Genomic DNA, 13,289 nt, shown 5'->3' with positions numbered 1-13,289 from the left:
TAAAGTCATACCTTAGCAATAATACCGTTTGAAAAGAGATATGTTCTAATTATTTGGCAGTTGTTTGTCGTCCATCGTGCCGAGCTTATAAGATCCCTTTCCGACAATGTCGAGGACTTGGTAGGGTCCTTCCCAATTTGGGCCGAGCTTCCCTTCATTAGGATCCCGAGTGTTGATGGTGACTTTTCTCAGGACTAAGTCCCCGACTCTGAAGTGGTGAAGGTTGGTTCTCCTATTGTAATATCTTTCGATTCGTTGCTTTTGTGCAGCCATTCGAATGAGTGCGGCATCTCATTTTTTATCTAATAATTCGAGGCTAGTATTCATAGCCTCGTGTTTTGACTCTTCTGTTGTATGTCGAAACCTGGCGCTGGGTTCCCCGACTTCGATCAGAATCAAGGCTTCGGAGCCATATATTAAGGAGAACGGGGTTGCTCCCGTACTAGACTTTGATGTTGTTCGATATGTCCAGAGAACTTCGGGTAGAAGTTCTCTCCATTTCCCCTTAGCGTCGTTCAACCTTTTCTTTAGGTTTTGAATGATAGTCTTGTTCGTCGATTCGGCCTGTCTGTTCCTACTAAGGTGATATGGTATTGATAACATCCTTTTTATTTTGTGGTCTTCAAGGAATTTTGTCACTTTGCTGCCGATAAATTATTTTCCATTGTCACACACTATTTCGGGGGGTATCCCAAATCGACATATGATATGATCCCAGATGAAGTATATGACCTCTTTCTCTCTCACTTTCTCGAATGCCTGTGCTTCAACCCATTTAGAGAAATAGTCAGTCATAAATAAAATGAACTTAGCTTTACCTGGGGCCGAAGGCAGAAGGCCGACGATATCCATTCTCCATTTCATGAACGGCCATAGGGATAGGACTGAATGAAGTTGTTCTCTGGGCTGATGGATCATCGGTGCAAACCTTTGACATTTATCACATTTTCGAACAAACTCCTTAGTGTCTTTTTCCATGCTATCCCAGTAGTATTTTTGCTCTGATGATTTTGTGAATCAGTGATTCGGCGCCGGAGTGGTTCCCACAAGTTCCTTCATGGACTTCTTGTAGAACATAATCGGTGTCCCCTGGTCCTAAGCACACTGCCAATGGTCCATTGAATGTCCTTCTCTATAATATTCCATCTTCAGCCAATGTGAATCGAGCAGCTTTGGTTCGTAGGGCCCTCGACTCTTTAGGGGCCGATGGGAGCTTTCCGTTCTTCAAGTATTCAATACATTTATTCCTTCAATCCCAGGTTAAGCTTGTAGAGTTTATCTCGGCATGACCTTCCTCGATCACGGATCTCGAGAGTTGAATGACAGTCCCCGAGCTGATCTCATCTTCCTCGACCGATGACCCTAGATTTGCAAGTGCATCGGCCTCACTGTTTTGTTCTCGAGGTACATGCTGTAAAGTTCATTCCTTGAAACGGTGCAAGGTTACCTGCAACTTGTCCAAATACCTTTGCATTCTATCCTCTCAAACTTCAAAGGTTTTATTTACTTGGTTCCCTACCAGTAAAGAGTCACACTTGGCTTCAATAAATTCTTCTCCCAAGCTTTTAGCTAGCTCGAGACCTGCAATCATGGCCTCGTACTCGGCCTCATTGTTAGTCAACTTAGAAGTTTTGATAGATTGCCTAATAGTGCTACCTGTGGGCGGCTTCAAAACGATGCCTAGCCCGGACCCCTTCACATTCGAAGCACCATCTGTGAAAAGGGTCCATACCCCCGATGATGTACCCGATTTTAACAATAGTTCCTTTTCGACTTCGGGTACGAGGGCTAGCGTGAAGTCGGCCATGAAATCCGCTAAAATTTGAGACTTGATGGCCGTATGGGGTTGATATTCGATATCGTACCCACTGAGTTCGATGGCCCATTTGGCCAATCATCCCGATAGTTCGTGCTTGTGCAAAATATTACGAAGTGGGTAAGTGGTTAATACATATATGGGGTGACATTGAAAGTATGGTCTTAACTTTCTAGAGGCGCTTATCAGTGCAAGTGCCAATTTCTCTAAGTGTGGGTATCTAGTTTCTGCTTATCTTAAGGTTCGACTTACATAATAAATGGAAAATTGCGTACCTTGCTCTTCTCGAACTAGGACACCACTTACCGCAATTTTCGATACTGCCAAGTACAAGTAAAGTTTCTCATCTGCCTTTGGAGTATGAAGCGGTGGTAGGCTCGATAGGTATCACTTTAATTCCTCTAACGTGTGTTGACATCCTAGGGTCCAGGCAAAATCGTTCTTCTTTTTTAGCAGAGAGAAAAATCTGTGGCTTCGATCCGACGACATCGAAATGAATCGGCCTAAGGTAGTTATCCGTCCAGTTAGCCTCTGCATGGCTTTTACACTGTCCATAATGGTGATGTCTTCGATGTCCTTGATTTTATCGGGGTTGATCTCGATCCCCCCATTCGATACCATGAAGCCAAGGAACTTGCCCGAACCAACCCCGAAGGCACATTTCTTGGGGTTGAGCTTCATGTTGTATTTCCTTAAAATCTCGAACGTTTCCTGCAAATGAGCCAAATTGTCCTTTGTGCGCAGGGACTTAACTAACATGTCATCAATATAAACTTCCATTGATTTACCTATTTGTTCTTCGAACATCTCATTTACTAGGCGTTGGTAAGTAGATCCTGCATTTTTTAGCCCGAAGGGCATTACATTAACCAAATTCATTTGGATTTGATTGTACCCAGAATAGGCATCGAGAAAAGTAAGGATCTCGTGGACGGTCATGGCATCGATCATGCAATCGATGTTAGGCAGTGGAAAAGAATATTTGGGGCACGCCTTGTTTAAATCCTTATAATCTACACACATTCTAAGTTTGTTTCCTTTTTTAGGGACTACAACTATATTGGCTAACCATTCGGGATATTTCACTTCCCGAATGGACCTTATTTTGAGAAATTTAGTTACCTCGTCCTTTATAAATGTGTGCTTTACCTCGGACTGGGGCCTTCTCTTTTGCTTCACTGGTTTGAACCTAGGGTCCAGGCTTAGCCAATGCGTCGTTATCTCCGGTGGGATCCTTGTCATGTCTAAATGGGACCAAGCAAAACAATCTATGTTATCAATAAGAAATTGAATAAGCTTTTTCCTGAGTTCGGGGGTTAGCCCCGTTCCTAGGTATACCTTTTGCTCGGGCAGGTACTCGATCAATATAACCTGTTCCAGCTCTTCGACCGTTGATTTGGTGGCGTTAGAATCTTCGGGAACAATAAAAGTTCGAGGGGTAAGAAAATCCTCCTCTTCTTCTTCTATGTCCTGCTTCCCTGATTCGGTCGAGGCTGGTGGCTGTGATTGCTATTTGACTTCTTGTTTACCTTTAATGCTTGACCTTTTTGAGGTTAATAGTGTCGATATCGGCATTACCTCATCGATCGTAAACATTTCCTTTGCAGCATGCTGCTCCCCGTATACTGTTTTTACACCGGCCGACGTCGGGAATTTCATCATTTGGTGAAGAGTCGAAGGAACTGCCCTCATATTGTGGATCCAAGGCCTTCCGAGTAGGGTATTGTACCTCATGTCGCCCTCGAGTACGTGGAACTTGGTATCTTGAATGGTTCCAGCCACGTTCACCGGTAGAATAATCTCCCCTTTAGTTGTTTCACTAGCTATATTGAAGCCGATTAAAACCCGAGCTGCGGGCACGATTTGATTTAGTAGGCCGAGCTGCTCCACAACCCTCGATCGGATGATATTCGCCGAGCTACCTGGATCCACTAAAACACGCTTAACTTGAACTTTATTTAATAAGATAGAAATTACCAGAGCGTCATTGTGGGGCTGAGAAATGCCTTCTGTTTCTTCGTCGTTGAATGATAAAGTGCCTTCGGGCACATAATCTCGGGTTCATGTACTGAACCGGAAGGGGCTCCTAATTGGTCGTCCTCGACCCTGATCTTCGATTGATATCGATTGTGCATATCTGCCCAAGTTACAGCTGGATACTCGATCAAATTTTGTTTCAACTGATGTGATGCTATTGAACTCTGCTCATTCAACCCTTGGGTGAAAGCTTGAACGGCCCAATCATCTGTAACCGGTGGCAACTCCATGCGTTCCATTTAAAATCGGGACATGAACTCCCTCATCATTTCATTATCCCTTTGTCTTACCTTGAAAAGGTCTTATTTCCTCGTTGCGACCTTTATGGCTCCGACGTGTACCTTTACGAAAGAATCTGCTAACATGGCAAATGAGTCAATGGAATTTGGTGATAGGTTGTGATACCAAATCATTGCTCCCTTCGAAAGGATTTCTCCAAATTTTTTCAACAGCACATATTCGATTTCATCATCTTCTAAGTCGTTACCCTTGATGGCGCATGTATATGAAGTAATATGCTCGTTGGGATCGGTGGTCCCATTATATTTGGGTATGTCTGGCATACAAAACTTCTTTGGAATAGGCTTCGGAGCCGCACTTAGAGGAAACGGCTTTTGTATAAACTTCTTCGAATCCATCTCTCTCAAGATTGGCGGTGCCCCCGGTATCTGGTCAACTCGAGAGTTGTATGTCTCCACTTTTTTATCGTTGGCTTCGATTCTCCTTTTTCCTAATTCAATTTTTTTGGTGAGCTCCTCGAACATTTTTATTACCGCAGGACCAGTCCCCATTTCGTTACCATTCGACCTTTCCGGTACTGGCTCGGTACGGCGAGTAATTTTCGGCTCGACCCTATTTGGAGTCCTATGTTGATTTTGTAACTGAGCAATAGCGGCCTGCTGAGCCTGAAGCATCTCGAATATCACTTGGAGACTGACTCCTTCGTCTACTCTTCCATGTGTTCCTTGGTCACTAGTTTGGCCTTCTCTGCGTACGCTTCCATCGAGACTTGTGCCTAGGTCCATATTTAGTGCAACGTGCGAACTGACATCGACTGGGTTGGCAGCCGGTGCTTCCCCGAGATTAACCTGTGGCACCTCGACTCATGGAGCAATCACATTTTTGTTTTCACCATAGAATCTGAGGCCATTGTCACCGTGTGTGGATGCGTTTTGTGAGTTTGACATATTTTAACCTGAAAGCAAAGATACTTGACAAGAACAAGCGTAAAATAGTGTGTTTTACCAGAATCAGTACTGAACAATCACTATTATCCTTAGCCCCACGGTGGGCGCTAAACTGTTTCCCCTAAAAATTGAGTAACAATTAAACTTGTATTGTGATTTTAAGGATATGTCATTTAGACTAGCACCAATTGAAAAATAACGAATTAAATAGATAACTTGGACAATAAAATAAAACAAACCGGTCTACAAGCGATGCCTCGACCTCGATTCGAAGTAGCCTCGAGGTTAATTAATAAGAACAATATAGGATAGAACAAACAACGATGAATAGTGATGAACAAAGAAAACAGCGTACATCGTATGTGTATATTCTTATCAGTGAATAATGATGCCTACAAATGATTGGACCTCCTCTTTACATAGTAGAGGAGACCTAATTATGGTATGTCTCTCATTAGAGAAGGAAACCATAAAAACAACTAGTTATCCACTTCTAATTTGGTCCATTCCGAAATTCACGCCATGATCCTCGACCGATCACGGATATCCGTTCCGAGATTCACGCCGTGATCTTCGACCGGTTACTGATATCTCGTCATTCAGTTATTATGCTCCCCTCGAAGTCGGTCAATACTTGATCTCGATTGTTGCTGGCCTCGATCTCAACGTACACTTCGATCTCTAGGCTTGATATCTCATCTTCGAGCCCTGGTCCGATTTATTACGAGGCTACTCCTGATGCAACTCTCTTGTCTCGATCAAATAGCAAAATTGGGTAGGCCCGATTTTGACCCTATACAATGAACTTTCTCCTCCAATTTTTCACTTCGCAAACCTTAACAAGATAAACAATCTCTATTTCATAAAAATTTCTTCAAATTACCTCTTTGAGTCCTAACATCATCCAAAGAGATTTTAAAGTATTGATCACAATCATCTCTTAGGAACTCTTCATCATGTCATTTCTAATAGTGACATTAATTAACGTGATCAATTCAACAAAAAATTCAGAAAATTTAAGAAAAATAATCAGCAAATTTAGACAAAATTTAGTACTCCCTCCATCCATTTTATGTGATAGTGTTTGATTGGATATGAAGTTTAAGAAAAAAAAAATAAAATTTTTTGAAACTTATGCGCTAAAACAAGTCATATTGTGTATTTAAAGTTGAATTATTTTGTAAATATAAAAATATGTTACCTGTTTTTGGAACAAAAAATATAGGAAAGAGCCTCGCATAACATGGACAGAGGGAGTAACATATTCACCTTGTTGGATAGAGCATTTAATTTTGCACCTTCTAATCCCCTCCCAACATTTTTAAGAAAAACCTAATTAAACAAAATTTCAGTAACAAAACTATTTTTTTTTCTTTTTGGTTCAATTCACTAAACCAGATAATCAATTATCCAAATCGAGCAAATGAAAATCAAGAAACTGAACTCACCAAACGAAAATCAAGTCATTAAAAGTTTCTCCTTCATTCTAAATTATGTAGTAGTGCTTGATCAGGCATGAAGTTTGATAAGAAAACAAATAAGAATTTTTGTAACTTATAATCTTAATTGTACGATAAAATATTTCTGACAATAAAAACATACTATTAAGAGTATAACAGAAATTAAAATTAGATTATTTTCAAATACAAAAACATAACTATTTTTTCAGAAATTAATAAGAAAATAATGACATATCAAAGAAAGAGCAGGGCATTAAAGTTGTTCTTCAAGTACATTTTTTATTCACCATCTTCAATCATTTTCGTGTGATAATTTCGACTGAAGATTTAGTTGTGGGACCCCAATATGACGTGGTAGTTAATTCAGATGCCACGTCACTGAATCGGTGCCATTTGAAAGGTTGAAACAGTCGCGGTAAGGAAGAGAAATGCCCGGGGAAAGTGTTCGGAGGTTTCGGTATTTGCCTAACCTCCTTTTTCTGTTGTTCAATTCACACATTCATTCATTCATATTGCATCACATCGACAGGGTTCCTTCTTTTGTTCAGTTTAGAATAGTTAATTAAGTGGGGGAAAAGAGTGAGTGAGTGAGTGATGGGGAACTTGTGGTCGGCCGCCGCAGAACCTCCACCGCGTATGGTGTTAGTTCCGCCGCTCTTCGATTTTCCTCCTCTCTCTGCCCGTACAAGGTCCGGTTCTTTTAACCTCAATACTCACTTCCCACAATTTACTTTGCTTGATGTCATTTCGTCATTATGTTAGCTTTAATTTAAAATAATTACTTCATCTGTTGATTATTATTATCATTTTATTGGAAAGTCGAGCTTCTTTTTCCTTTTTAGTATTTTTCTTGCACGTGTTCTGTTAAAATAGGAAAATTTTGAAAATTCTTTTTGGAGAAAAGATTTGTGCAAAAGAAATTTTGTTTAGATAATTTTTTTTTTGGATACTTTTGATTATTTTAGGAATGAAAGTTGAAACATATATACCTCCAAATCTCTTTTTCATTTAACATGTTTTTGAAAACTAATGTTGAAAAAAGATCGTGAAGAGTGATTTTCAAAAAAAAGGTTCTGTGAATTTCAAAAATTATATTGAATATGACCGATTAACAAACCAACAAAACCTCTTGTTACGCATAAGATCTTGTTGTTGCATCGAAAGAGATAAATGTTAACTAATCTAGCAACCGTTGAACTTGGTAAAATGAAATGGTTGAATAATTGATATATGAGATTATTCAGGAATACACATTGAATGCCATGGGGAGATTGTGTCTGTGATCCATGGATCTCCGATTGGGAAACCGCATCCAAGCTTCGTGGCTAGTCTGTGCTCTTTGGACATTTTTTTTTAAAAAAATAAGAAATTAATATCTGACGCCTGAAAATTAGATGATTAGACCTTGTAATTCCAACTTCTTTTCGGTTCTGAGGAGACAAGACAATTTTATATACTTAAATATAACAAATCTAGCAATCACAATCTCGTTACTTGTTATAATATCTATCGGTAGTATCTTTGCTTTTCATTAAGATGTAGTTATATTGGTCATTTTGCAATGTAGGATGCTGGAATCATCGTATAACATGTTATTTGGGAAACTGGCATTGAGATGCCTTTTTGAGGATTATTTCGAGGAAGCTAGGCACTTTAGCACCAGGATTATGCTTAAGCCAATTGATGATCCACACGTTGATTTGATTGCAACTGTATCCATCTGCAGGCGTATTTAATCTGGTTGTGTTTGTTGTGTAGTATAGTTTATATTCTAGGACTTCTCAGTTCTGCCCACTCTCTTAGTTTTTGTAATGTGGCTGCAGGCATAATTCAGGAAAAAAGTTGGGAAATTTCTTACACCATAATTGACTATGAAGAGCAGCTTCTACTTAAATAGGTTTCTTCTGGTCAATTCAAAGCTTTGTGATTCTTGTCTACAGAGAGACAGATTTGTGAGTTTTAGTTAGTGGGTGTGGAGCACCATAACTTTCATTACTACTTTGTAACAATGTTTCTAACTTAGTACAGATATATGTTTCAAAATTGTTTAACTATATATAATTAAATACGTCGAGCTGTGGCTGCATCCTTCACTGATTGTCAAGGCAGTATGGTATCAAATTCACCTACTTGAGTTATTTATGCACTGTCGTGATCGCACGTCTCAAACTTCATCATTTACTGTAGCGTCTCTTGTGAAAATATAACCTTAGGCCCGGTTTAGTGTTTTCAACAGAGTTGGCTATGGATAAATGGTTAGGTATGTTTCCAGCATTTTCCTTGGCTCAATGACAGGCTAGTTTGACAAGAAAAAAGTTTTTCCTTAGCCTTCTCAGGTTGAAGGCCCACTTGACCACAAACCTGAAGAGAAAATTGTAGGAAATGCACAATTTCGTTGGCAAAGGTATTATGACCTTTTTTTGTCAGATCTTTTGTCTCCTTGCTAATTTATTATCTCCATAATGTGATTCTCACATGCGGTTAACTTCTTGGTGATTGTGTCCCAGTGATGTTGAGGATCCACATACCTTTGTCGACCTTTTCGTATCAAATGATGATCCGTAAGGCGCAATCCTTTCCTTTAGAAGTCTGTTTCCCTTTTAAGTTAAAACAACACTACCATTGTTTTCTTGTTTGCTTCTTTGCTAGGATCCTGCTGATGAGATCATGTGCATTCTACCCTAAATTTGGGTTTGGAGCTTTTGGCATTTTCCCGGTGCTTTTAAAGAATAGGTTAGTTAGATTTTTTTATAGACCGGGACTCACGTGTTTGTCTAGACTTGTGAACTTGCATTTCTGACATGATCATTTTGAATGTCTAGAGTATCTTCAAAAGATTATGGAATCATGGGTTTGAGATATGGCTCATCAAATCTCTCAGTTGGAGCTACTCTTATGCCTTTCTCTTGTACGTGACATGCAATGATAAGCTAATGTTTCTTACTTGAACTTGTGGCTTGCGAAGTTTTCTGGTCCAGACATTTCTTTTAAAGCAGCTGCGAATGGAATTATCTTTTATTTGTTCATATTTTTTTTCATAAATGGACTAATTCTCATGTTGGTGCAGTGGGAGATGATGTTCCCAAAAGCGCATGGCTCATAAGCAAGATGGGAAGGTTAACCACAGGGGTGCAGTATGAATCACAGTGTAATTTTCGTGGATACTACTCACTCATTTAGTTTCCTTGGTAAAGAGGTATTCATTACATATTCACTAGTAAACAAGGTATATTCCTAGTTAGGAAATTTGCTCCTTCCAACCAAAAAGAAGAGAAGAAGAAAATAATTGTTTTTGTACAAAAGATCCATCAGGCAGTTTTGTTTATCCTGTGCTGCGTACCAGTTTGTCTGATGTAATGCAATCCTTTGGAAGGAATCCATCTGCAGTGAACATGCTTGGCTACTTCACACTGAGGAAGTGCTTTAAGCTTATTTCAATGTTTTATAGGGAATAAGCTTGGGTATCTAGTCAAAATGTTCATTTACAGCTTATAAATTGTTTCGTAACCCAGCAATGCATGCGTACAGAGCGTGTGAGAGAGAGAAGAGGAGAAGGGAAACAACTTAAAATGTGTCCATATGTGGATTGTGGTCTCTGTGTGTTTGGCAGATTGAGAGGATGAGCAAGTATCTTATCATGCGCTCCGTTTATCAAATTTCATATGGGATATTATCTTTATTGGTTCTGTTTAATTTTGATAGTTGGAAGCAAAAATGGCGCAAAGTATAAGAACTTAGAAAATTGGAGCTGTGCCATTGGCTATGGAGTGGGATCAGGCAGCCCTTTGAGCCCATCCTTCAATTTTGGTCTTGAGCTTGCTAAAAGTTCACAGGTTTGATGTATTTTCTTCTTCCTGTGGTGTGTTAAGATCTCGTGTGCTAATTTTCCTTACTGCTGCAAAACCCCGGTTCTCATTTGTTGCTATTGACATTTGAGCCTGTATTTCTAAACTGATTTTTGGCTGGAAAAGGAGAATACTTCGTGAAGTTTTATGGGCTAGGCTGTTACACTTGCTGGTTATGCACTTGCCATTGTCTTAGATTGTATGCATGTAATTTGTACCTGGGATAAACCTCTAATATTACCTAGCTTTTACTGCAGTTTATTGCTTCATTCTATCAACATGTGGTGGTTCAAAGACGGGTATGCTTCTCTTCCTTGAGGAAATCAGAATTTTGAAAATTGCAAATTCCATTCAGAATGTTTAGCATCACTGTTTGTATATGCCTTTTGAAGTTGCTCAAGTTCAACTTATTCTGGCAGTAATATTAGTTAATATCAGCAGTTTATGATAAAGAAAGTGCAATTTTGCTGAACGATTCATAAGAATTCTGTTGCACTAGCTTCCTTTTATTTTGGATTTAGATATTTGTTGTAATTAATCTGTTATTATGCCCCATTTGGTACATAAAGGCATTCTCTTGGTCTTGATAGTTGATAAGTCTTTTTTGTGTTAATTTGTCTAGGAAGAAATGTGCATCAATGGTATCCATGGATTTGAAGCTGTATAATTGCCGGTGTAATATAGAACTCAGTTTTAGTTGAGGCCTCATATATTGAATAATCTCTGCCACTGCAGAAAGTATGTATAGTTCAATTCTTCAGGATTTGTGTGCAATAGCCAAATCTAGAAAGCAAAAGAAGTACACAGGAAAACCATAGAGGCCACACCAGTAATCAAATCAGAAAGGTGGCATCACAGTGAAAAATACGGAGAAGATGAAAGTTCTTAATAATGTAAAAAGCTTTTGCTTGAGATGTATTTATGACATCTAATTTGGAAAAATAGAAGAATGTGTCTTGGGATCAGAATTCCTTGTTTTGGTTTAGTGCTTTTGGCATTATTCTTTTTTCTGAGAATTGCATTTGGCATTATTCTTTTGGAAGCTTTCTGTGCTTCGTTTAAGTAGTACTAATACAATAATTTATGTAATGACAGGTGAAAAATCCACTAGAAGAAGATGAAGTAGTTGGAATTACTAACTATATTGACTTTGGATTTGAGTTGCAGACAAGGTATTCCAAGATAGTATAGTAAGCTGTAGGCTTACCAGAGTAGGGTAGGATCTGACTTGGTTGTGAACTTTTGCGGTAGGGTTAATGATGAGAAAGCTCCAAGCAGCATCCAAGATTCCACCTTTCAAGTTGCTGCATCTTGGCAAGCTAATAAAAATTTCTTACTTAAGGTAAGAGCCTTCTGAATCCTTTGCTCATTTGCACGTACTAACTGAAATAATGGATAATAACTGCAAAGGTTACACTGCCTCAGGGAAAGGTGGGGCCTCTAAGCTCATCTCTAGCATTGGCGTTTAAGTCATGGTGGAAACCTTCCTTCACTTTCAATATTTCAGGTAATAGAGATTTTATACCAGACATATAACATAATCAAACAGTTCATTCATTTCATAGTTGTAAGTTATTTAGTTCATCACAGTGTCACAATGTTTGTTAAAATGATATGGAAAAGAAAATCTGTTGGATTTCTTTGCCAACTGTTTGATAAAACAAATGGAGTCTCCCATCCCCCAGGCATTCTATCTTCATATTAAGAGATGTAGATCACAAGCGTTGAGCCTCAATGGCTGATGATAGATGCTCCCAACTTAAACCCTAACCTGTGCAATTATAAGTTTTGTGCCTAATCTTTGTTTGAAGATTTAGTTTCTGAGAATCAGTTTATATTGGTTGACAGCTACCAGAGATCGTACCAAAGGAGCAACAGCCTTCGGATTTGGAATTCGTGTTGACAATATTAGAGAAGGAAGGTTGGTTATCTTTCAGTTCTATATGGAGTCCATATCATTTTGTGATTAGTATATGATCCTCGTTCTACAGCCAGCAATCTACCAAAGCTGGCTAAGAATTTCCTTTGATGGCAAGGCCGGATAATTTATCCTGTCTACTAGATTTTAATTTTGTCATAACTGTCCTGGATCAAAATCTTGAAATCCTGATTTTTGGCCCAAAAAAATTCATAGGAGCTCTGTAGCCCATTTCTCACTTTAAGAGTTTCTTAATGCTTGATATCTTTAAAATTGCAGCTATCAAAGGGCTGATCCAAACTTTGTAATGCTGACCCCAACTAAGGAGCACTTGGCAGAAGGCATACACTGGAAAGTTGGGAAGAGACCATTACTTCAATCTGATGTGAATTCTGGGAATTTCGATGGCATGCCTAGGGAATTAAGACCCTTGGGCAAAATGTTGTAGTGTCATTTCTTTGTTCTAGTTGTCATTTTCATAGCTTTTGAGAAGTAGTCTGTGCTGCTGCATAGCAGAGGAGCTTTGTGCTATTCTTTTGCATTATAACTGCTTGTTTAGACAGTTTTAACTAGTTAGACATTATATGCATGGAAAAATGTTCTCTACTTTCATTCTAGCGAATGGCTACGGTGGTTCTGCTTCTTTTTTACGTTGGTGGTTGTTCCAATTCTTTAATGATCTTAATCGTTGATTAGCAATCATATGAAAGGATAGGAGGAATATCTTTGTCAAAGTGGGAAAGTTGCATCTACTTAACTATTCGGAGACAGATAAGGGATTTAGTATGATATGATATAATAAGAGGTGATTGCTCAGACGGTCAACACCTACAACCCAGAGCGGAGTCAAACCCAGAGCGGAGTCAAACGGGAATCAAAGAGGAGGTGAATAAAAAAAAGTGATATGATTGTAGAATTTAAATACACATACAGAGCCTACGCAACGGAATATTGATAGGAACGTATGATTTTTGCAATCATACGGAGACAGATAAGGGATTTAGTATGATATGATATAATAAGAGG

At 38.9% G+C, this 13,289-nt stretch overlaps 1 protein-coding gene across 2 annotated transcripts; it reads left to right on the top strand.

The window, feature by feature from the left end:
* The first annotated feature begins 6,802 nt into the window (after positions 1–6,802).
* Positions 6,803–12,875, top strand: LOC107767924 (uncharacterized). 2 transcript variants are annotated; one of them, XM_075234420.1, is made up of 14 exons: positions 6,803–6,957; positions 8,068–8,212; positions 8,837–8,904; positions 9,008–9,061; positions 9,150–9,233; positions 9,323–9,408; positions 9,568–9,648; positions 10,203–10,333; positions 10,603–10,644; positions 11,441–11,517; positions 11,597–11,687; positions 11,771–11,852; positions 12,194–12,266; positions 12,543–12,875. In XM_075234420.1, exons 1-14 carry the CDS (start codon positions 6,929–6,931, stop codon positions 12,709–12,711), a joined length of 1,212 nt encoding a protein of 403 aa, XP_075090521.1. In that variant the 5' UTR covers positions 6,803–6,928; the 3' UTR covers positions 12,712–12,875. The 2 variants fall into 2 exon arrangements, with proteins under 2 accessions (XP_075090521.1, XP_075090520.1); XM_075234419.1 differs by having other exon boundaries at positions 6,920–7,189.
* Positions 12,876–13,289: the final 414 nt, after the last annotated feature.

The sequence above is a fragment of the Nicotiana tabacum genome, chromosome 17 (assembly GCF_000715075.1).
Source record: "Nicotiana tabacum cultivar K326 chromosome 17, ASM71507v2, whole genome shotgun sequence".
Lineage (NCBI taxonomy): Eukaryota > Viridiplantae > Streptophyta > Magnoliopsida > Solanales > Solanaceae > Nicotiana > Nicotiana tabacum.
Note: the sequence above shows the minus strand (reverse complement) of the source record. Positions and strands in the feature narration are given on the sequence as shown.

Excerpts from the sequence above, each read along its gene's own strand:
- LOC107767924 (XM_075234419.1), top strand. The coding sequence starts at position 7,095 with ATGGGGAACTTGTGGTCGGCCGCCGCAGAACCTCCACCGCGTATGGTG. Across the intron at positions 8,213-8,836 it reads ACGTTGATTTGATTGCAACT|GTTGAAGGCCCACTTGACCA; the intron begins GTATCCATCTGC and ends TAGCCTTCTCAG. Across the intron at positions 10,645-11,440 it reads ATGTGGTGGTTCAAAGACGG|GTGAAAAATCCACTAGAAGA; the intron begins GTATGCTTCTCT and ends ATGTAATGACAG.